Source organism: Callithrix jacchus, chromosome 4, assembly GCF_049354715.1.
Source record: "Callithrix jacchus isolate 240 chromosome 4, calJac240_pri, whole genome shotgun sequence".
Taxonomy (NCBI): domain Eukaryota; kingdom Metazoa; phylum Chordata; class Mammalia; order Primates; family Cebidae; genus Callithrix; species Callithrix jacchus.
In genome coordinates this window covers 142,218,761-142,244,096 of record NC_133505.1, presented here as the reverse complement: position 1 = coordinate 142,244,096, position 25,336 = coordinate 142,218,761, and the positions used below count along the sequence as shown (strand labels likewise).

Genomic DNA, 25,336 nt, shown 5'->3' with positions numbered 1-25,336 from the left:
CCAAAATCTCCTTAAGCTAATAAGCAACTTCAGCAAAGTCTCAGGATACAAAATCAATGTACAAAAATCACAAGCATTCCTATACACCAATAATAGACAAACAGAAAACCAAATCATGAGTAAACTCCCATTCAAAATTGCTACGAAGAAAATAAAATACCTAGGAATACAAATTATAAGATATGTAAAGAACCTCTTCAAGGAGAACTACAAGCCACTGCTCAAGGAAATAAGAGAGGATGCAAACCACTGGAAAAACGTTACATGCTCATGAATAGGAAGAATCAATATCATGAAAATGGCCATAATGTCCAACGTAATTTATAGATTCAATATTATCCCCATCAAGCTATTGACTTTTCTTCACAGAATTAGAAAAAACTACTTTAAATTTCATGTGGAACCAAAAAAGAGCCCATACAGCCAAGACAATCCTAAGCAAAAGGAACAAAGCTGGAGGCATCATGGTACCTGACTTCAAACTATACTACAAGGCTACAATAACCAAAACAGAATGGTACTGGTATCAAAACAGGTATATAGACCAATGGAACAGAACAGAGGCCTCAGAAATAATGCCACACATCTACAACCATCTGATCTTTGACAAACCTGACAAAAACAAGCAATGGGGAAAGGATTCCTTATTTAATAAATGGTGTTGGGAAAACTGGCTAGCCATACGCAGAAAACTGAAACTGGACCCCTTCCTTACACATCAAACAAAAATTAATTCAAGATTAATTAAAAACTTAAACATAAGACCTAAAACCATGAAAACCCTAGAAGAAAACCTAGGCAATTCCATTCAGAACATAGGCATGGGCAAAGACTTCATGACTAAAACACCAAAAGTAAAATTGACAAATTTGTTAAAACAAAAGCACAAATTGACAAATGAGCTCTAATTAAACTAAAGATCTCCTGCACAGCAAAACAAGCATCAGAGTGAACAGGCAACCTACAGAATAGGAGAAAATTTTTGCAATCTACCTGACAAAGGTCTAATATCCAGAATCTACAAAGAACTTAAACAAATTTACAAGAAAATGAACAACCGCATCAAAAAGTAGGCCAAGGATATAAACAGACATTTCTTAAAAGAAGACATTTATGTGGCCAACAAACATATGAAAAAAAGATACTCATCAATGGTCATTAGAGAAATGCAAATTAAAACCACAAGGAGATATCATCTCACCCCAGTTAGAATGGTGATCATTAAAAAGTCAGGAAACAACAGATGTTGGAGAGGAACACCCTTATACTGTTGGTAGGAGTGTAAATTAATTCAACCATTGTGGAAGACAGTGTGGCAATTCCTCAAGGATCTAGAACCAGAAATACCATTTGACCCAGCAATCCCATTCTGCGTATATACCCAAAGGATTATAAATCATTCTACTATAAAGACACATGCACATGTATGTTCACTGTGGCACTGTTCATACTAGCAAAGACTTGGAACCAACCCAAATGCCCATCAATGATAGACTGGATAAAGAAAATGTGACACATATACACTATGGAATACTATGCAGCCATGAAAAAGAATGAGTTCATATCTTTTGCAAGGACATGGATGAAGTTGGAAAACATCATTCTCAGCAAACTAACACAAGGACAGAAAACCAAACACCACATGTTCTCACTCATAAGTCGGAGTTGAACAATGAGAACATCTGGACACAGGGAGAGAAACATCACACCCCTGGGCTTGTCTGAGGTTGGGGGACTAGGGAAGGGATAGCATTAGGAGAAATACCTAATGTAGATGACAGGTTGATGGGTGCAGCAAACCACCATGGCACATGTATACCTATGTAACAAACCTGCACGTTCTGCACATATATCCCAAAACTTAAAGTATAAAAAGAGAAATAAAAAAAAATTGTACTAAGAGTTAAAAATTTGCCTTGATAATACACCTAATTAGAAAGATCAAGCGCCTTAATGAGTTGCATTTTGGTTTGTCATCCGCAAAATACATTAATTTAAACTGAAAAAGGAAAAGGAGAAAGGTCAAAGATTATGATAAAATAAAAACATTATCCAAATTAAATTTAAAGGAGTTTAATTGAGCAATGAATAATTTGCAAATCAGGCAGACTTCTCAGCCAGAGTAGGCTTGGAGACTCTAGTGCAGCTACATAGAAGATTTATGGACAGAAAAAGGAAAGTTAGGTATAGAAAATGGAAGTGAGGTACAGAACCTGCAGGATTGGTTATAGCTTGGTGTTTACCTTATTTGAACCTGGTATGGATAGTTGGCTACATTTGATTGGCCCAAACTTGGTGTTTGGCACAAGTGTAGGCTATATCTGATTACACTTCTACTTCTTATAGTTTAAGATGTACAGAGAAACATTTAGGCTGAATTTGAAGTATGTAAGGAGGCAACTTTAGGCCAAACTTGATTTAATAGTTACTCCAAGGCATTTGGTGTTGGGCTTGAGTAACTGGAAAAATTGAGTTGCCATTACTTGAGATGGAGAAAGTGTGGTTTGTTTGAGGAGGCAGATGAGGAGTTCAGTGTTGGAAAAGTTAAGTTTGAGAATATGTTGGACATCTAAGTGGAGACATGTAATATGCAGTTAGATTTATGAGTCTGAAGTTCGAGGAAGAAGAATGGGCAGAAGGGATATATATTTGGGAGTAGTCTACATGACAGTGGGACTATAGAACTGTAAGAAATCTCTGAGTGAGTACATGTAGATAGAGAAGTCCAGAACATACCTCTGGAACATTCCAATATCAAGAGGTCAAGGAGATAAGCATAAACTAGTAAAGGAACCCTAGAAGCGGGAGAAGCAGGAAAATGTGTAATCGCCAGTTAGAAAATGTAATGAGAAGTGAATATTCAAACCAGTACCAAAAACCTACAAAATGTTGAGGAATAAATAATAATATGAGAGACTTATAAGAAAATTATATTATTTTTTAAAATCCACCATATCACCTTTTGACATTTTTACTGATTGCTAAAAAAAACTTTGGATTAGAAGTGATATAGTATAAAGCCATTAAAATGAATGGGATAGATGTACGTTACTGACATAAAAAGCCTTTTAGAATAATAAAATATGATAAAGGACAAAAACAAGGTGGCAGGACAAAATCTATAGTAGAAAGTTATCATTATAATTTAGTATATGTATAAATGGAAGTATGAAAGAATGTATAAAAGACTGATCAATGATGAAAAACATGGCTGACTTTCAGTTACCACATTATAAATATCTGAATGTTGTTCGAAATTTTTCCACATGCACATATGAACATTGCTAACAAAGTTATAATTTCCAGTGAAGATTAATTGGTATTATATACAGCATCTCCCTCTTATCTGCAAGGGATATGCTCCATGATCACCAGTGAATGTGTGAAACTGCAGGTATACTTGTATGCCTTTGTCGAAGTCATACAGAGTCAAATCTCTAAATTTCAAACATTTTATTTGGGAAACAAGAATTGCAATTCAAGGCATATAGACAGAATAGGCAGTCTTCAGTATGTCTGAAAAACAAAGAGAAGGTTGAGGTTTTTTAAAAAGGAAAAATGTTACCCATTGTTTTTGAAAGAAAGTTCATTGGCACTAGTCAAGTTCTGGGGAGCTGGCAAACTCTGATTGGTAAGTGATGGCAGTGGGTAAAACTAGTCTTAGTGTCATAACAGGTTATTTCAGTAGCTATCAGATAAAACTGATTTCAGATTACAACAGGCAGTAGCTGGGCTTGTGGAAAATTTAATTCTTGGAGCAGATGCGATAATGCCCCAAATGCTTTTTTCCCTGGCCCCTTCACTCTGATTTAGTTGGGTATGACAAGAATGACCCAGTTTATATAATCAACTTTCACACCTCTCATCAATTTTAACCTATAAATTAGGCACAGTAAGAGATTAACAGCAATAACTAATAATAATATAAAGCATTTATAACAATATAATAATAGATATTATGTGAATGTAACTCCCGTTTTCTTTCTAAAATTTTCGAACCAAGCTTGTTGACTGAAACTTCAGAAAGCAAAACCATAAATAAGGGGGCACTACTGTAATAGCATGGAAATGAAATTACAACATAATGTTCATTCAAGTAAGCAGAAATAAACATTTTACACACAATATGACCAAAATTAAAATACGCATGGAAAACAGACTGAAAAGAAATTTCTCAAAAAAGTTCATTGAGTTTCTCTTGGGTAGTGTTATTGAATATTTTTTCCTTTTTTTCACGATTCAGTATATTTCAAATTGTCTTTAATACATATATTCCAACTTTTACTTTTCCTGCTTATTATAAAACTTTCCAAACACACAAAGGAAAAACTATAATACCATACTAGGTACCTATCAGCCAGCTTCAGCAACCATCAAAATTTAGATACACATGTATCATTTCTCCTTACCTTTTAAAAAAATTTTGGAATATTTTAAAGCAAATCCCAGACACCTTATCATTCTATTCTGTACAGTTAAGTCATACTCTACATAACCACAACACCATTATTTTGCCTAATGAAATTATAAAAATTTCTTAATATCATTTAAATATTTAGCCCATAAAAAAATCTGGTTGCCTAAAACATGTTTTTCTATAGTTAGTTTATGTAAATCAGAATCCAAACAAGGCCCATTCATTCCATTTGTTACGGCTCCAGCACCCTCCCTAGTAATTTACGGGCTCTGTTATGCCTCAGTTCCAAATGCATGTGTTGAAATTCTAACCTTAAAATACCTCAGAATGTGCCTATATTTGAAAACAGAGTCTCTAAAGAGGGAATTAAGTTAAAAGGAAGTCATTAGGGTGAGCCCTAATCCAATATGACTCTGTCCTAATAAGAAGAGATTAAGATACGGCAGGTTCAGAGGGAAGTCCAGGTGAAGACACAGGGAGAAAACAACCATCTACAAGCCAACGAGAAAGGCCTTAGAAGAATCAACCCTGCAGACATCTTTATCTCAGACTTCTAGTTGCCAGAATTGTAAGAAAATAAATTTCTGTTGTTCAAGCCACCCAGTCTGTGGTACTCTCTTATGGCTGCCCCAGCAAACTAATCCAATCAGTGAAGCCAATATCTGTTCTGATTGGTAAATGCACATCCTGTACCGGGGCTTAAATATTTTGTGTATCAGTCACACTTCTGTATTATATTATTCAAGAAATCCACTATTCATTACATATTAAATGTGTCAAATACTCCAAATCTATTTTATTCCTAAATGGTTCAATATATATATATATATATGTAATTTATATATATGTATATATAAATTTTTCATGGATACTCAGCCAATTTTTTTAATTATTACCATACTACCACTCTTAATTGTTTGCCTCTCCTAGGACAGCAGAGTGTCCTTGATCTTGCACTCTCGAGTAATAAGAGGTAAAGCAATATATCTGCTTTATGCAGTTTGAATGGGCTCATTAATATATTTAGCATATATTCAACTGCCTGCTGAACATCCCACCGCATACATCCAAATGAAACTAAACATCTTTTCCTCCATGCTTGCTCTTTCTTTCTATTGTTAAATGATTAGCCCTTCTCCACCTAGTCACCTGAGCCAGAAACCTCAGCACCTTTAAAACTTTTTTTATAATTTTGAAATAATCATAAACTTACAGAAAAATTGCAAGAATCGTATAAAGAACTTCTGCTTTTGCCCAAATTCCCTAACTGTTGACATTTGCTTTATCATTTTCTCTATGTATATTATTTACATTTGTTTATTTATAGTATTTTGCATATTTTTTTCTGAACCACTTGAAAAAGTTGCAGATACAAAGCCTCATTACCGTTAATATTTCAATATGTATTTTCTAAAGACAAAAATATCTCCTATGTCACTATAGTCATGAAAATTAGGAAATAATAGTGTTAAAATACTACTGTCTAATCCAGAGATCCCATTCAAATTTTGTCAGTTGTCCTAATAACAACTTTATAGCAAAAGGATTTCAAATCATGTATTCCACATATTTGCCATGTATCTTAATTTCTTTCAATCAAAAAAAAGTTCTTTAGTTCTCCCTTTGTTTTTCATGACCTTGATCCTTGAAAAGCACAGGTTTATGATTTTGTAGAATGTCCCCCATTTGGGGTTGTCTGATTTTTCCTCACTTTTAGATTCAGATTACACAGCTTTTGCAGGAATGTCACAGAAGTGTGTTCTAAATGCCTCTGACCATGAGGCACACAATGCTGATTTGTCTCAAGACTGCTGCTGGTAACTTTGCTCACCAGTGCCAGATTTCTACACTGCCAAGTTTCTAATTTTTCCTCTGTGTAATTAATAAGTATTTGCTGGGGAGATACTTTGAGACTATATGAATATTATAAGTCTCTTAATACTCTCACCCTCTAGTTTTAGTATACACTGATGATTCTTGTCCAAATCAACTGTTAGTTACTATCATGACTGCCAAATAATGATTTATCTACTTATAACACTGTCTACATTCATTAGTTGGCACTTTTATATAAGGAAGAGCTTTTACTTTATCCTGATTTTTCAAAAAAATCATTTACTCATTTTAGTATGGGTTCAAGTATTCCTGTTTTATTTAGCACACTATAATCCATTAACATCATATTCGTGCTCATACTGACCCAGATGTGGCCAACGGGGGCTCCTTCAAGCTGGCTTCTGTGCACTTTTTTATATGTTTCTTCATTCTGTATTAACTTCCTTAATTTCTGATGCAACAAGATTTTCCAGACTCCTGTTATAAAATCAACCATTTCTCCAAGGGACCCGAGTTACTGTTAGTGAATAATAGTGTTTAAAATCCAAGAACTAGGCACATGTGCTCATTGCTTCCAGCATACCATTACTCTGAAACCCTTTCAGCAGATAGAGCTAGGAAGAGTATAAAGATAGATACGCATACACATATACAGACATCCTTTCCTCTATATTTATTTCTACATGTGTTTATGTATGTATCAAACACTATGAGTTCACACTGACATATTCAATTCCAATCCAACATCATCACAAAGGTCATTGTGGAATTCCTCCTCTCCCAATTTGTAACTTCCTTCTCTATCAGTGAGAAACCTGGCTCCCATGAGCCCTACCATATTTATGTCCTCACTCCCCTTTCATGCTTTCTACCTCTTTACTTGGCAAGGGGAAGGGGAAACAGCTGGTCATCGTTTTTTATACTTTCTTAAAATCACTCTTCCATCCAATCAATCACTAAGTCCTGACATTTTTATCTCCTAAAAATTTCTCAAATTGGTCCATTTCTCTCCATTCTGACTTTTCTTAACCTTGGCCATACCACCTTTGTCTGTTGCATGGCTTACAGCAAGGCATCTTAACTGGTATTCCCAGATCTAGATTTGCTTCTTTCCTGACTCTGAGGGAATGTGTTCTCTTTCTGGGTCCACAAGGGGGCGTAGTTTCTAGGGCAAGAACTTCCAAATACCATATTTTCTCCCCCTCCCACCCATCTTCATCCTGGAGATTTAACGATTTACGTTTAAATTTCGCAGGCGCAGGAAGAATCAAAAGCAATCACTCCACCAGAAGTTCTAAGGAACTCCTTTCATTGGTCAGGGGTCTTAGAGAAGATGGGGGTTCCTGCCAGGTTAAAAGTCCCCTTCTTCCACAGCCCTTCAGACTCCATGTTTGGGTCCCGTTCCACGAACACTCCCTTTGTGGAAGCTGCCCTTCTCTCTCCTGGATTTCCCCCTCTGGAGTCCCCTTCTGCACTCTCTCACCGAAGCCTGTCTTCCCCTCCTAAATTCCATGTCTCTCTAGTCCCTTCCACTCAAGTGTGGAAGCTGCTTTCCTCTCCTGATTCCATCTTTCTGGATCCTCTCAGTGGGAGAGTTAACTGTTTCTTTCTCTCTCCTCTGGTTTCTCTCTCTCTCTCTAAATAAATCACTTTCAACAAACACTTTTGAGTCTGGCTTTTACTGCATACTGCACCGTGGTTGCCTCTCTCATTCTTGAGAGGGCAGGAGACCAACAACCTGGAGAAATGTCTTCTCAGGGGAGCTGAGGGCACCCCTGAACCCCAATATTACATCTCCACTCTGCAGCCAGAGTTATCCTTATGAAATTAAAATTTGGGAATTTCACTCCACAGTTAAAATTCTTCAATGGTATTTCATTGAATACAGTACTGTCTGTGTCTCTTCATAGCTTGTGTAATCCTCGTTTTATTTCCTCCAAAAGCTCCTAGCCTCATTCTCTACCTTTTAGTTAGCCAACTTGAACTTTTTTCCTTTTTTTCAGTTCTTGTATTATACCAAACTTTCTTTTGGTGAATACCATATGCCACCTTATTCTACCTGAAACCCTTCCTAACCTGGACAACTCCACAAATTATTTTGGTCTTTACTTAAATGTCACTTCTGCTACAAAATATTCCCTGACCTCTCCCACCCCATTGCACCTCTGCATGCTACTGTAAATTCGGAAGCAAGAGATGATAAGTGCTACACATCAGCTAGTCTGGGAATTGTATTCTGAAAATAACTCTCTTTTTTTTTTTTTTTTTTTTTTTTGAGACGGAGTTTCGCTCTTGTTACCCAGGCTGGAGTGCAATGGCGCAATCTCGGCTCACCGCAACCTCCGCCTCCTGGGCTCAGGCAATTCTCCTGCCTCAGCCTCCTGAGTAGCTGGGATTACAGGCACGCGCCACCATGCCCAGCTAATTTTTTGTATTTTTAGTAGAGACGGGGTGTCACCATGTTGACCTGGATGGTCTCAATCTCTTGACCTTGTGATCCACCCGCCTCGGCCTCCCAAAGTGCTGGGATTACAGGCGTGAGCCACCGCGCCCAGCCCTGAAAATAACTCTCTACTAAGAATGAACAGCCAGAGTTATAACCTCTCTTTGAAAAAGCGGGTACTTAAATGCAGTTGTGAGGACAGATGAAAAGTGCATAAAACACCTACAATGAATAGCTCTTAGAAGGAGCTCAATATATGTTATCCATTATTCATTTAACCAATGTTCATAAAATGACAACTATTTCATAGATACTGTGGTAGATGCTGGGGATAGAAAAAATACATTGTAAACTGAAAATACAGAGGAGTGTCCAAAGTCTAATAGGGAATAGGAATGTTTGAAGGAATCAGTCGACCTGCTTAAGATTCAAAGGATGGGCAACATTTGGCTGTGACATACAGTAGTGTAAAAGAAGGACTTTTCAGGAAGAGAGGACAATATGTGCAAGGACCCGGCGTGAAAGGCTATGGATTGTTTTTCATGGCACACATAATTCAGTGTTGCATAAAACTGCATGGTCCATCCTGGCCAACATGGTGAAACCCTGTCTCTACTAAAAATACAAAAACTAGCTGGGCATGGTGGCCGCGCCTGTAGTCCCAGCTACTCTGGAGGCTGTGCAGGAGAATAGCTTGAACCCGGGAGGCAGAGGTTGCAGTGAGCCGTGATCGCTCCAGTACGTTCCAGTCTGGGCGACAGAGTGAGACTCCGTCACAGAAAATAAATAAATAAATAAAACTGCATGGTACACATGATTCAATATTGCATAAAATTGGAACAAGAAGCTAATGAGAGATGAAATTAGTCAGGGAGACGGAGCATTTTGTATCCTAGGCAAAGTAATGATTTTCTCTTACAGATTGCCTTTCACGAATTTTCAACAAGAGAATTGTACCGATTTACATTTTAGTCAGGTCATTCTGATAGTGTGGAGAATGGAATTTAGGAGTCAAAACTGGAGTTAGAGGACCGGTAAAGGGCCCATCTGAGGAAGTTAAAAAGAGAGAATGTATATGCTTTGGTAGAAGATGCATTTAGGATACTCTACAGTTCTTACTAAAAAAAACACTGGGAGGACTGTGGCAGCTTAAAGCAAAATAGAAATCCAGGAGAGTAGGTTTAGAGTGGAAAGTTGAACAGCTCAGTTGGGTAAGCACTGGATTAGTAATCTTTCTCGTTGCTTCTTCACAGGATTTAGGGACGCACATGACATATAGTTTGTAAGGTGTGGCGATGCCGGTGAGAATGGAAAAGTTGGCCTCCATAAACTCTCTCACTGTACAAATAAAGCAACAGGTTACAGCCCGCGGCTGTAAGTGCAGGAACTGGCCTGCATTCGCGAGTCGACGAGTAACCCAACCACTATTTTTCCAGCCCGGATGACTCAGAGCTGAAGATGGTGCCCGTGGCAGAAATCAGAAAAGCGGGTGGGAGCATTAGGTGTAGAAAAGGATGGAGTTTTAACTTTTGTTTTGTTTTCCACACAGAGGGAGACAACTCTAAAGGAATCATGGGTAATTTTTTCTTAGGATTTTGTCTGTAGTACAACTCTTCATTTTCCACGCTTTAAAACCATGGTTTCTTTTGTGGGTGCGATCGCGTGGGGGAATGATAAATCTGTTTCTTTGCCTCATTCACTCATTTTCTTAATCTGGGCGGGTTCCACGACAGCCCCCCCAGTTTCCTTTGCCCCGCCGGTTTTTCCCTGAGCTTGCTCTAATTCTAAGGAGGAAAGAGCATTTTCGGAGGTGAGAGCGGGTTAGACTCACGCTCTGTGGCGGCACCCGCGCAATTTCGGGTCCCTTCCCGCTCCAAGTGGAGGAGACTCTTCCCCGCTTGCGTGGCCCGGTAGGCGGGAGCCCGGCAATGTTCCGGAAGCGATCGCCGGCCAGAAGCCTGCGGGCCCGGGAGCAGGCGTAGCACAGCCCCTCCTCTCAGGCGAAGGCGTTGGCGGTGCAGGGGCGGGGCCGCGGACCTAGCAAGGAGCGCGGGGTGCATCGGTCGCCAAGGGAACGGCGGCGTAGGCAGGTGCTGACGTCAGTAGGCGGCGCGCTGTCTGCACTGCGGCACAGAGCTGAGGCTTGCTTTCAGAGCTCGCGTTGTTGATGGGGTTGGTTGGCTGTACGACCGCCTCACTCCGCGCCTGCCCTGCTAGGCGCGGGGAGTCGATTTGCACTGCTCCGGGTGTCGGCTCGGGCGGGACAGGCCGTTCTGGGTCCTCCTCTCCGTGAGTACCTCGTGGGTGCGCTGGTGGCGGGATCGTAGACCCGGGTGTTCGGCCTGCTCGGCGCTCTCGAGCGCAGTGGTGTCCAGGCTGCTGGAGTCCCAGAGCGCGGGGACTGATCGCGGACTGACCCGCGAGCTTAGTTAGGCTGGGTGTCTCGGAGAATTGCGATTTCTGAGTCCTCAACGTACTTTTCCTCTTCCTTCACTGGTCTCCGGAGAGTTGAGCATGGTGCTGTGATAGGGAATTCACATCTTTGCCTTTCCTACTCCCGATTCTTGTTTAAATGCTTTTAAATCGGATGCGTAGTGTGTTTATTTCCTTTTAGAGTGTTAACCTGGGTTAAATCTTCAACGTGTCAAAAGCCATCTTAAAAACGTCTGAGGTGATCAATGTGATCATTTGTTACAGAAAAGGAGATCAATGTGTTACATTTATAAAAAAGAGAACCAAATTATATTAATAGTTTCGTTTAGAGATGTATACAAATAGAACAAAAATGTAGACCACTTAAGAATCCTTATCAAACTGTTTTGCTGTGTTTAGTATTCCTGTGAAAATATCTAAATGTGAAAATAAAGCTTTTCTCTCTTTTTGGGGGGATTGGGGAGGAAAGAGATGCCAACCGTTTTTTCACCTGTTGCATTAACAGTTGCTGTTATTGCTTGGGCTCTAGGAAGAAGATTGCTTGTTATGAGTACTCTGGAAAATTTTAAACAGAATGCTTGAAAGAAATTCAAACCAAAAGTGTTTTTGGACCATACTTAGAATCTTGTTTATGAAGAATAATGTTTATGAAGTTAGAATCTTGTTTACTTATAATGAATCTGGTTGATTTATTCATTGAATTTTGTATACAGGATTTTTGTTTGCCTTTTTTCCCCTTGCGACATTTGGTTAAGGAGCGAATTATCAGGCCTCTCAGTTTTTTCTCCCATTCATCTTGAGTCACATATTGGCTGATAAATCAGGTGGTCTGTAAAATAAAATGAGATGAAATGCGGTCCATTTAATTTTCCTACATAGTATCTCTTAGAAGCTTATGTAAAAGGGTTTGTGAGGGAAAAGTTGTAAAATAATGGAATATGCAAGATTCAGAGGTGTCTTTTAAAGTCTGACCTGAATTTTTGCAGATGTTACTAATCAAATATTAGTAATTCTATCATGTGTTTGCTGTAGTGCACATTAAGATTTAGAGATGGCTGAACGCAGTGGCTCACACCTCTAATCCTAGCATGTTGGGAGACCAAAGTGGGTGGATCACTTGAGGTCAGTAGTTGGAGATCAGCCTGCCTAACATTGGTGAAACCACATCTCTACTAAAAATACAAAAATTAGCTGGGCATGGTAGGATGCACCTGTAGTCCCAACTACTTGGGAGGTTGAGGCAGGAGAATAGCTTGAACCCAGGAGGCGGAAGCAGCAGTGAGCTAAGATTGTACCACTGTACTCCAACCTGGGCAACAGTGAGACTCTCTCCAAAAAAACAAAGAGATGAGTTCTGTAATGTATTTTCTGTGTTATCGTTAAATAATGTGTTTATTAGTTGTGCATTAAGCTATTAATAGTACGTAAGTATATGATTTAATCATGTATTTAATTTGTAATTATTTAGTTATTTTAAATACAATAGTATTGGACATAATTTTATTGCAATGTACTGATTATTTTGCTTGTTGGTATTTTCTCTGTTCCTTACAGTACTCAAGTAGGTGCCATTTTAAATTCCCAGACAAAGAAAAAACAAGGATTAGAAATTAAGTAGTTTGCCCAAGGCCACACATCAGTAAGTGGTGACAGTAGAGTTCAAGCCTGAGTCTTTTTTTACTCTAGGACCATTGCTACTGCTTTGTGTCTTCCCTCCCTTCATCTCCTGTTCCCTCTACTCCTCTCCCCTCCCCTTTCCTCCCCTCCTGTCATCCCCTTTTTCTCCACTTCTCTTTCATAGTGGCAGATACATAACTATAGAGAGCATTGGCCTGGCCCTCCAAAGCTAGCAGTTTTATGGGGGTCACAGAACATTTTACCAGGGTGGAAATTCAGGGTTGATAAGAGAGAGTTACAAAGATTACAGCACTCTGGGAGCACAGAAGAGAAGTACTTAACTGCCCTTCAAGGTGAGAGTGCTCTCTAGAGAAGATACCATTTGCCTTCAAAGGTTGGTGAGGAGTTTGTTAGAGTGACAAAGGAGGAAGAACATTTTTCAGGAGAGGGGATATATGTGTAATGATACAAAGGCAAGAGAGGACTTCCCACATGTGAGGGCCTGTAGGTAGTTTCACATGGCTGGAACACAGTGTATGTGTGAAGGGGACATTCATAAATGGCCTCCTCAATGGTAAGGACTTTATATTTTTTTTCAGTGTGCGATTGGGAGCTAGTGGAGAATTTTAAGCAAAGAAATGACACTATAGGGCCGGGTGCCGTGGCTCATGCCTGTTATCCTAGCACTTTGGGAAGCCAAAGCGGGTGGATCACAAGGTCATGAGATCGAGACCATCCTGGCTAACACGGTGAAACCTGTCTCTACTAAAAATACAAAAAATTAGCCGGGCGTGGTGGCACACGCCTATAGTCCCAGCTGATCTGGGGGCTGAGGCAGGAGAATCCCTTGAACCTGGGAGGCGGAGGTTGCAGTGAGCTGAGATCATACCACTGCAGTCCAGCTTGGGCAGCAGAGCAAGACTCCATCAAAAAAAGAAAAAAAGAAACAACACTGTCACATTTGAATTTGGGAAAATTACACTAATTGCTATGTAGATGATGACTTATTTTTTTTAAAGGGAAAGGTGATAGAGGCATGGAGACAATCTTTAAACAAACAGCATAATCCTTCCACATTTTGTCCCTCAGAGTTACTGTCTCATGTCACTTCCTTTAGGGGTGATGGGAAGACAGTTGGAAGAATTCTGTAAAGAATTGTCGGCCAGGCGCGGTGGCTCACACCTGTAATCCCAGCACTTTGGGAAGCGGAGGCGGGCGGATCATGAGGTCAAGAGATCAAGACCATCCAGGCCAACATGGTGAAACCCTGTCTCTACTAAAAGATACAAAAAATTAGCTGGGCACAGTGGCACGCAACTGTAATTCCAGCTACTCAGGAGGCAGAGGCAGGAAAATTGCTTGAACCCAGGAGGCGGAGGTTGCAGTGAGCCAAGATCGCACCACTGCATGCCAGCCTGGCGCCTGGTCACAGAGTGAGACTCTGTCTGAAAAAAAAAGAATTGTCTGCATGTCACTTCTACAGGTCTCACCTTCTATTCATTCCTCAGCCCCAGCCTACTAAGTTTCTGCCCCTCCATAAACAGTTTTGCTACAGGTGACTTCCTACTTGCAGATTCAGTGGACTCTCCTCAAAACCTGCATCCCCTTTTGATGCCACACAGTAGAGACTACATCTTCCTTAAAACTCTTCTCTTCTGTAGTGGTTCTGTCTCCCAGTTTTTCACCTATCTCCCTGATTTTACTTTATATTATGGGCTCACAGACTTCTCATTGGCTTTTCATTTTCTTGCAACTATCATATTTATAAATAACTCCCAAATCTTCAGCCTAGGGTCTCCCTGCTGGATTAATAGATTGCCTAACAAACATAATATGATTATATTCATAAACACACACACACACATATGACCGTAATAACAGTTGTCATTTTTGAAAGGCTTGCCATGTGCTAGGCATTGTGCTAAGTATTTCACTTGCATATTCTCATTTAATCTGTACAAAAACCCTGTGAGTGATTTACTCCTATTACTGTGAAAGACTGGGAAGTTGATGTCCATAGAGATTAATCTGCTGGCATTTGGAACTGGTATTTGATTCCAGGGACCTGACAGTGGAGCTGATGCTTTGCTCAGTGCCCTTCAGACACCCAACTCGACATGACCCACGTTAAACCCAGTGACTGCATCCTAAATAGCACCTGTTATAATTATAGCTAATATTTATTGTTGTTTCTTCTAAGGTACCCTTGTAAATCATTTAACCCTTACAGCCCTTTGAGTAGGCACTGGTAGGATGTTTTTACAGATGAGGAACCAAAAGTTATACAAGTGACTATGGGAGACTAATTCTAGGACATGGGTTTTAAACTACTCCTAGTGTGCATCATATTACAGTTTAATGATACTGCTAATCTACTTGCTCTACTTCTAGAAACATGGGAATCATCTCTAATTCTTTCTCCTGCCTATTCATTAGTTATGTAATCTTACTAAAATATATCTCACTCCATCACCCAGGCTGGAGCGCACTGGTGCAGTCTTGGCTCACTGCATCCTCTGCCTCCCAGGTTCAATCAGTTTTCCTGCCTCAGCCTCCTCAGAAGCTGGGATTACAAACACCCACCACTACGCCTGACGAATTTTTAGTGTTTTTAGTAGAGACAGGGTTTTACCATTTTGGCCAGACAGATCTCAAACTCCTGACCTCAAGTAATTGCCCACCTGACTAATTTTTGTGTTTTTAGTAAAGATGGGGTTTTACCATGTTAGCCAGACAGGTCTGAAACTCCTGACCTCAAGTCATCCGCCCACCTCATTCTTCCAAAATGCTGGGATTACAGATATGAGCCACCCCACTTCGCGGGCTTTTTTTGGTGACTCATAGTCGTCATTTTTCCTGCCTATTGGCTGACCCTCATGTAGTGTAAATATTAAGTTTTTATTTGCTTTATGATTTTTCTTCTTTTGTGCTCTCAGGTTTCAGTTACTGATGCTGTCATTGAACTTGCCTTCGCAGCTTCTCTTTTCTAATTTGATACAGACTAGAAAGTAGAAGACTATATTTATTAGATTTATAACTACTTGAAAGAGTAAATATAGGCTTCTGTCACTAAAGTGTAGGAGTTTTTACTACATGGATTTACTGATGTCTGTTTTGTCTGCGTACTGCATAGTGTTGCCTAAGTTAACTGACATAGGTATGTTTACATAGTCATTCCTTTCTTTTTAGAGTTTCTTAGACATTTCTGCAAGAGGAACATGAATGTGGATCTCCAGGGAATTGCAGCATTAACCAGTAACGCCTTGGGCCTGGTGCAGTGGCCCACTGTAATCCCAACACTTTGGGAGGCCAAGGCAAGCGGATCGCATGAGGTCAGGAGTTCGAGACTAGCCTGACCAACATGGTGCAACCCCGTCTCTACTAAAATTACAAAAATTAGTGAGGCTTGGTGGCACACACCTGTAATCCCAGCTACTCGGGAGGCTGAAGCAGGAGAATTGCTTGAACCTGGGAGGCAGAGTAGCGAGCCGAGATCATGCCTCTGCACTTGACAAAGGGTGACTCCATCTCAAAAACAAACCAACCAACCAGTAATGCCTTAGCCAACTCTTTTTTTTTAACATCCTTCAAGTTTATTCTTAAAAGCATGCATATTATGTTCTAAATGTTCTAATATGAGAATTAATGTGTTCATTTTAAACATATACCCCCATTTTTTAATAAAATGGGCAGTTTAGTAATATACATGCTGAGTTTAACCATGGTTTTGAGTTATTCTGACACACAGTAATACACACCCAAAGAAAAATGGTACAAATACTTGTACTGTCCTTCTCTATTGTAGCAGGATTTTCAATGGCAGAACAGGTATTTGAATTCACTGTCTCTGAGTGTGCTACCTTCAAGCATGCTTGAATGTAGTAGTGAATACTCTTAGGAAAGTCAATCCTGAGATGGAGTTTGGTTTCTTGAAAGTGTGTTGAAATGCTTATTAATTTATTAAAACACTTTAAAAAGTTTATTAACATACGACATTAGATGATGACTGCCTTCAAAATTTTTTGTTTGTTTGTTTCAAATATATAAATACTTTATTCAGAGATGATCCAGTTTGTTTCCCTTGATTTTAGGGCCCTAAACTGATTCAAATGTACCCAAGTCATTTGCATAAGATTGGGATAAGGTAACATAGCTTTACTGGTATAAACTTAATGAAGTAGCGGACATACAATGGCATGATCTTGTGTGAAGAATGTTTTATAATTTTTATTTGGAAATTCCATATTACAAATACATCCTCTTTGTTTCAATAGGATCCTGATTGAGTCAATTCTTAACATTATCAGTCCTCTGCATAAAGCTGAGAGATGCCTCCCGGTAAGACTTTTATGAAATGTATGTATAAAATTTATATTTTATACATTTAAAGTTTGGATTATTTTCATTTTAAGGGATTCTTTAACCGATTAATGAATACAGTAGGTGTCATTTACCAAATATGCTACACTGTAGAGATATTTATTGGTTTTGTATTCAGTTTTCTATTTAATGTTGTGATTAAGGTTATTATATATTTAATGAATGGTAGTTTGGGACTCAGCTGAACAAAGTAAATAATGATTACAACATAGGGTTAATTTTTATTATTTATCATCAAAATTGAATGTTTTACTCCACCACAAGCATTGGCAATCTTTTCTGAAAGGGCCAGCTAATAAATATTTTAGGCTTGGTCTCTATTATAACTACTCAACTCTGTCTCTTGCTCTATCTCTTTTAAAACATGAAAGCAGTTACAACAATTCCTAATCAAATAGACCTGTCTGATTTCAGTAAAACTTTACAAAAACAAGTGACTAGCCTGCAGGCCATCGTTTGCCAACAGTTGCTCTAGAGTACCCATTCATTCAACATTTATTAATTTAAAACATAATGACTGAGTATGTATACTGTGTCAGACCTCATAGTAGTAGCTAGGGATGTAGTTATGGGGAAAACAAACAATATATTCTTTATATAGATATAAAAATGATTATATGATTTCCATTTGTGTTAAGTGCTGTGAAGGAAGAGAACAACCTGCTATGTGATAAAAAGGAAAATTTAGTTGTCAGATGTTTTATTTAGAGACAGCATTTAAACAGACAGGTTAACCCCCAGCCAGGTGAGGAGTTAGAGGAAGCTTGCCTCAGAAACAGCTTCATGTCGGAAGGAGCTTGCTGTGACGGAGGAGGAAGGGTATTATAGCTAGAACATAGGCATCTAAGAGGATATTTGTCTTGATTTCAAGCTCTAGAGATAGATCAGGAGGTATGGAACCCTGTAGGGCATGTGACAGACTTATTTTATCCTAAATAAAATGGGAAACTTTTATGGGCTTAATCATTACCTGATTCATGTTTTAAAGAAAAATTTTTTTGTAATGGTAATATTTGTGGATTACTGATGACAGGCTTGGCAGGCCTTAGCCATTTTTCATGCAAAATGATCTTGGACATAGGATAATTGTGATTTTTCAGATATAGAAAATGAAGTTCAGGAATGTTAAGTAACTTGTCTAAAGCCACATAACATGTAACTAACAGTGGTAGATGCTATTGTTTATCAGAAATAAAAAGTTAATTCAGCAAAGGAGACTTTTAGAGTCAGTGGCCAAAAAGGTCAGAAGGATACAAGTGAATGTTGTGTCACTAAAGTCAAAGTAAAAAGTGTTTAAGAAGGAAGGACTAGCGAGTGTTTCTAATGTAGCTAGAGGATTCACGCAGGTATTTACAAGGCTTGATTTCTTAACATAAGAGTAATGTGTTATAATAGAGTTGTTTACAGAATGACATGACTCTTTTGTAGCTGAGAGTGAAGCAAAAGTAAAAACCAAAGTTCGCTTTGAAGAATTGCTTAAGACCCACAGTGATCTAATGCATGAAAGGAAAAAACCAAAGAAAAAACTTGTCAGGTCTGGAGAAAACATCTCGGTAAGTAATCATCATTTGGTAATGGTGATTTACATATCTGCATAAAATGGCTGCATATAATTAAAAACAGTAACATTATGTCATGGTCAATAACACATAGTAAAATAAAGTTGACATTAGAATCGACATCACTGTTGGAGTATTGAGTTCATTCTTGAGTGCTGCCCTACAAGAAGAACATGCACACAGTGGGGAGAATGACCAGAGATAGTGGGGAAACTCAAAACTAGCCATGATAAGATTTTTGTAGAAAATCAGTATTTTTTTTATTTTTCGAGACAGAGTTTCGCTCTTGTTACCCAGGCTGGAGTGCAATGGCGCGACCTCGGCTTACCGCAACCTCCGCCTCCTGGGTTCAGGCAATTCTCCTGCCTCAGCCTCCTGAGTAGCTGGGATTACAGGCACGTGCCACCATGCCCAGCTAATTTTTTTTGCATTTTTAGTAGAGACGGGGTTTCACCATGTTGACCAGGATGGTCTCGATCTCTTCACCTCGTGATCCACCCGCCTCGGCCTCCCAAAGTGCTGGGATTACAGGCTTGAGCCACCGCGCCCGGCCCCGGAAATCAGTATTTTTAACCCAGAATTGTGAAGAACTTAGGAAGTAGTATCCTAACTTCAGCTATTGAATGGCTTGTGCTTGTTGAAACTTTTTTCTGTATGGTTCTACCCAGCAGAACCAAGAGAAATCAACGGCCTTAAGGCAATAGTTATCCTTTTATGTTTGAGGCACACTTTCAAATGATAGAATTTTTGGCAGCACACTTGAAGGGATTAAAAATACAGTGCTCAAAGTAACATTAAGCAAATCAGCAACTAACTACAATCTGATCCCCTTGGTATCATAAAGTCTATATTGGCATCCACAGTTAATGCAGTATGCACTCTTTATACCCATCTCACTACTTCAGTTGCACTTTTTGCTACTTTGACTGTTACGTTTTCTGTCCTCACAGAAAAAAATAAATAGGTTATTGTACATTTCAGACTTCTCTCTAAAAACACTAAATCCAAAAGACAATAGAGAAATATTTAGTGTATTAAGGGAAAAATTGTAGCTCAAGGAATCTAGTTACTCAAGTTGTCAGTCATTTGTGAGGGTAGTTGTAAACATATGTGCTTTATTGGAGAAATATTATCAGCATTCCCTCCCTGAAAAAAAAAAAAAAAAGATTGAAGATTTATCAGAGATGTAGTACCATTTCTAGATGTGAATCAAAGTTAAGAATTTAAGAATAGAACATCTTAAGATCTTAGATGGAGAGATGAACAGAAGTTCATTCCTTAACAGGGGTACAAAATATAGTTAGAAGGGATAAGTTCTAGTAGGGAAATTACAGTTAATAATTTATATATTTCAAAATAGCCAGAAGAGAAGATTTATGTTTCCAACATAAAAGATAAATGCTTGGAGTAATGGATATCTCAGATCCTCTGATTTGATCATTACACATCATATATGGTATCAGAATATGACATGAACCCCCAAAATATATACAACTCTTATATATCAATATAAAAATTTTAATGGGAAATTTATGAACTGAAAATACCATTGGATGAACTTTGAAATCAATTAAACATGTAGAACTTTTTTAATTATTATATATGTCCAGAATAATTCCTGAAGATTTTACATTAGATATGTATAATTGATAATGTGAGATAACAGAACAAATTGGTTTCAAAGATTGAGCAAAGCATCCTAGCTTACAAAGGAACGAAAAGTCAGTAGCTATTACTCCTATCCCTAGTGTATAGTCAAAAGTTATATTTCATCCTAGAGTTTGAAATAAAACAAATGACATATGTCAAATAGATTATTACACTTTCTAAGTCATCAGCATTAAAAATATCAAGTGAGATTTTTTAAAAAGAAAGCAATGAAATAAGAAAATTAAGAGCAAACTCAGTCATGACAATAAATGTAAATAGTTTAAGCTTTCCATTTTAAAAAACGATTCAAAAATAGATTTTTAAAATATCAGGACCAGGTGTGGTCGCTCGTACCTGTAAGCCCAACACTTTGGTAAGCCGAGGTGGTAGAATTGCTTGAGTGCAGGAGTTCAAGACTAGCCTGGGTAACATAATGAGATCCCATCTCTCAAAAAATAAAGATTTATCTGGGCATGGTAACATGTATCTGTAGTCTTAGCTACTTGGGAGGCTGAGGTGGGAGGATTGCGTGAACCTGGGAGATGCAGGCTGCAGGGAGCCGTGATCATGCCACTGCATTCCAGCCAGAGTATAGAGCAAAACCCTATCTCAAAAATAATACTAATATGAAATAAAATATCAAGTATTTTGCTTGCAAGATTCACACATTAAACAAAATGACAAGTTTAAAAGTAAAAGTGCAAAAATATAGACAGTTCTGAAAAGAAACTTACAACTGTCTCATTTATGAATTTGTATTCAAAGAACAAAAAATCCTATATAAATATATGAACACATTGAAATTAATCATGTTAAAAGAATAATCTATCTCAGCCAGATAGTTCCCCCAAGAACTCAAGATTAGCTTAATAATTGGATATCAGTCAGTATTAATAAGTTAGTGCAAATAAATTGAATAAAAACCATATAATGTAAAAATAACAAGGAAAAAAGCTATCATATTTTAATTGGAAATGGGGAGTAGTAGATTTTTTAGAACCTTTTGGTGTTTATGTATGAAAACCATACATGTAAGCACCAAACCTAGAACACCCTATGAGGTTCTAGGAAAATGCAAATCCACACATCTACATAGCATATTATCTATGATTTCAACAGTTGTCCATGGGTCCCTTTAAAAAGGGAGATACCTAGCCTACAGGTTCTTCCTTTAAAATCAGGACCTGCAAGGGAAGATGTCTTTTTACCAAGAACAGCTCAGTCGGGAGACCACCACCCAGGTGAGCTGAAGGTATTAAGAGAGGCAGACACCCAGATAGCCAACAGAGTGGATCTGTCCTGAGGACCAACAGCCTGAGAGCCTGCGGGGCTTGCACCTCTCCAGGACTGAAGGCCCCGAGCAGAGATTCATCCACGCACTTATTTGCTCTTTGACAGGTGATTATTATTAATACACAGGTGTTCTACATATACACATAGGACGATACCAAGTAGGCAGCTGTTACCCACATAATGCTTATTACAAACTAGAAGGTATCCTCCTCCCCAAAGGAGCCATGGGGGCAGGGTAAACTTAATTTTTCTCAACATCTTTTCATCATAACTTTAATAATCTTGAAGTAAATGTATTAAGGCATGTAACATATATGATAGCTTTTTATCAATAGGTGTCTGTCCAAAGTGCAACAGATAGTTCAAGACCAGCCTGGCCAACATGGTGAAACACAGTCTCTACTAAAAATAACAAAAAATTAGCCGGGCATGATATTGCATACCTGTAATCCCAGCTACTTCAGAGGCTGAGGCATGAGAATTAACTTGAATCCAGGAGGTGGAGGATGCAGTGAACTGAGATTATGCCACTGCACTCCATCCTAGGCAACAAGAGTGAAACTTCATCTCAAAAAACAAAACAAAACAAAAAAATACATAGAATGAGGGGAGTGTAGCTCTTCCAGATGTTTGAAGAAATTGTAAATAGAATTAATAAATAGTATTGTCAGGTTGCTTTAGTTTTTGAGGGAAGGCATTTTATCTCACAAATTAAAAATTATATTTCAGATAACTCAAAAATTTAAATGTAAAAATTGAATAGGCAAATATTTGCATAAGAAAATTAAAATAGCTGGCTGGTTTAACCTTCCTGTGTGGAAAGATATTCTGGTCTTCAAAGGGATAAAAGACCTTCTAAAATATTCTGGTCTTAAAAGGGATAAAAGACCTCCCAAATAAAGAGACGGCATTTTCTGCCTGTACACAGAAGACTCTATTTGTTGAATGAATAAATACATCTGATGTATATAAGATACTTTTTTGTCAAAAACCAAATTTGTCTATAAGCCAGTTCACTGAGAAAAATACGTAATATTTTATAGTCATAGCACTAATACTCTTACACATAGCTAATCATAATAATTGCTCATACTTATTGAGCAGCTACATCATGTGGAATGAGAAGGGCCTTCTGAGTATTTTATAATTACTGACCTATAATCCTTGGAACAACCTTATGAGTAAGTTTCATTCCTGTTGTTAACTTGTAAAGAAGTTGCATAAATTGATGCCATAAATATTAAGTTATTGCTAAGTGAGCAAAAGGAATGAAAAATAAAACCAGATACAAGAGAAAATAACATTGACTAATAAAATGTAGTAAGATTTTAAAAGAGATTCAGATTGGAATACCAAGGTGATATTTTTGCTTATCAAAAAGGTATTTAAAAAGTGTATTAGTAGTAAGGTATCAATGATGGTATATTAGTCCATTCAAACACAAACACATTTTGATAGAATGCTGGTAGAAAGGTGACAGTACAACATGTGATATGGTTGGGCTGTGTCCCCACCCAGATATCATCTTGAATTGTAACCCCCACAATTCCCACGTGTCATGGGAGGAACCCAGTGGGAGGTAATTGAATCATAGGGGTGGGTTTTTCCCGTGCTGTTCTTGTGATAGTGAATAAGTTTCATGAGACCTGATGATTTTAAAAATGGGAGTTTTCCTACACAAACTCTCTCTTTGCCTGCCGCCGTACATGTAAGATGTAACTTGCTCCACCTTGCTTTCTACCATGATTGTGAGGCCTCCCCAGCCATGTGGAATTGTAAGTTCATTAAATTTTTTTCTCTTGTAAATTGCCCAGCCTCAGGTATGTCTTTATCAGCAGTGTGAAAATGGACTAATATACCATCATTGAAGTGGTTCAGGTTTTTCTAGCAGTATTCAATAGCCTGGTTATAGTTCTGGAAATAAAGTTCACTAAATTTGAACAGTGCCTTCAGTTTTACCAGAAAAGTGTGATGGATAGGAAGTACATGAAAATGGCAAGTGATGATTGAAGTGATGGATTGTGAGATCAAAGCATCAGGAATTAGATAAGCGGGGCTTAATAAATAAAGAGAATATGCTGGGCTCAGAGCATAATAAACTGCTTATTATTTTACACTGCTAAGTCTGGAGTCGTTTGATACTTAGCAATGGTAACTGGAACAAATTATAAATTGCTAAGAGTAAGCACTCAAATTGTAGCTATAATTATTTTTGAAGTTGCATATACCTTCTTTTAAAAAGGGAAAGTTATGCTATATTTTGCTCACTCTTATTGGGTGTACTGTATTATAGGTTTTATCCTCTCTCACTTTATTTTTATAATAGTTATTTTGTAGAGGTGATATCTTCTTTATCTTATAAATTACATTTTCTAAAACTTTTTGTTTGGTGCACTGAATTGATTTTAAAAGGGTAGAAAATCTTCTCAGTTTTCTAGGTATTAATAATATCCTTCATGTGTTCATTCACCTTTTTAAGTGCTGGCCTAGAATTAGCAAAAACAAATTTAGAACCCCAATATTTTCAAGGGGGAACTAAATTTAAAAAGCCTTAAGTGGGTCAGGCTAGTACTTTGGGAGGCTGCGGTGGTTGGATCATGAGGTCAGGAGTTCAAGACCAGCCTGGTCAACATAGTAAAACCCTGTCTCTACAAAAAATACAAAAAAAATTATCCAGGCATGGTTGTGGGCACCTGTAGTCCCAGCTACTTTGGAGGCTGAGGCAGGAGAATTGCTTGAACCCAGGAGACACAGACTGCAGTGAGCCAAGATCACACCACTGCACTCCAGCCTGGGTGACAGAGTGAGACTCCTTCTCAAAAAAAAAAAAAAAAGCCTTAAATGGATATACTGGTTGAAGTAATTTAACTGTATCCCAGACCAAAGGCCAGCAATATTTAAAGGATTCCAAACAAAATCCACCCACCAACAATATAAAATTTATCATGTCAGATATTCAGTCAAATCTACCAGGCATTTAAAAAAAGAAAGATAATCCAACCTGTTACCAGAAGATAAGGCAATCAATAGAGACAGACTCTAGGAGAGGAATGGGAAAATATAAAAAAGATGTAAAAGAAAGAAATGGAACATATTTTCAAAAACCAAATCATACTTCTGCAGTTTAAAAAAAATAGCACTCAAAATTATAAATTGACTGGATACAATTGGCATATTGGACAATGCATTAAAATGATAACAAATATGAAGAAATAACAATATAAATTATTCAAATCAAACACAAAAAACCAGTGGTGGGCTGGCATGGCCTGTCCAGGTATATAAGAGCTGGTTGTTAAATATTAGGGAATTTTGTAAACTGGTTGTTAAACTATTGGAAACTTAAAATTGGCTGTTTTTCAACTTATGTGTACTTGAAATCTGAGGAGTGAGGACAGAATACATTGGAAGAAATAATAACTAAAACTTTGTAGATTGTGTGAAACAGTACACCCACAGATCAGAGAAGCTCAATAGGTCATAAATGAAGAAATATAAACAAAATCAAGCCAACGTACATCATACCACAATTGCTGAAAATGAAGAATAAATTGAAAATCTTTAAAGTAGCAAGAGAAAATAGACATTATGTATGGGAGCGTGACAGCAGACTTATTATCAGAAACTATTTTAGCTAAAAGACAATAGAGCAACATTTTAAAGTAATGAAAAAATTTGTCAACCTAAATTCTGTCCTCAGAAAGTTTT

General features: G+C 38.0%; 2 protein-coding genes across 48 annotated transcripts in view; one reads left to right on the top strand and one right to left on the bottom strand.

Moving 5' to 3' along the window:
• LOC144582208 (uncharacterized) overlaps window positions 1-10,775 on the bottom strand; it is a 62,900-nt gene extending 52,125 nt beyond the window's left edge. For 2 of the 3 annotated variants that reach the window (XR_013534549.1, XM_078370129.1), the window contains exon 1: window positions 10,528-10,775. Coding sequence is in view for 2 of the 3 variants with exons in the window: in XM_078370129.1 (XP_078226255.1) it covers window positions 10,528-10,756 (229 nt within the window). In the remaining variant the exon portion in view is untranslated. Of the gene's footprint in view, window positions 1-3,438; window positions 3,517-10,527 lie in introns of those variants that run through there. The other variant, XM_078370130.1, reaches the window with a different exon arrangement.
• A 72-nt stretch (window positions 10,776-10,847) lies between these two features.
• AHI1 (Abelson helper integration site 1) overlaps window positions 10,848-25,336 on the top strand; it is a 239,998-nt gene continuing 225,509 nt past the window's right edge. For 28 of the 45 annotated variants that reach the window (XR_013534548.1, XR_013534547.1, XR_004742097.3 and 25 more), the window contains exons 1-4: window positions 10,848-10,985; window positions 15,936-16,078; window positions 17,021-17,084; window positions 18,555-18,679. Coding sequence is in view for 37 of the 45 variants with exons in the window: in XM_035296764.3 (XP_035152655.3) it covers window positions 17,075-17,084; window positions 18,555-18,679 (135 nt within the window). In the remaining 8 variants the exon portion in view is untranslated. Of the gene's footprint in view, window positions 10,986-12,683; window positions 12,769-15,935; window positions 16,265-17,020; window positions 17,085-18,554; window positions 18,680-25,336 lie in introns of those variants that run through there. The other 17 variants (XM_078370106.1, XM_035296761.3, XM_078370120.1 and 14 more) reach the window with 4 other exon arrangements.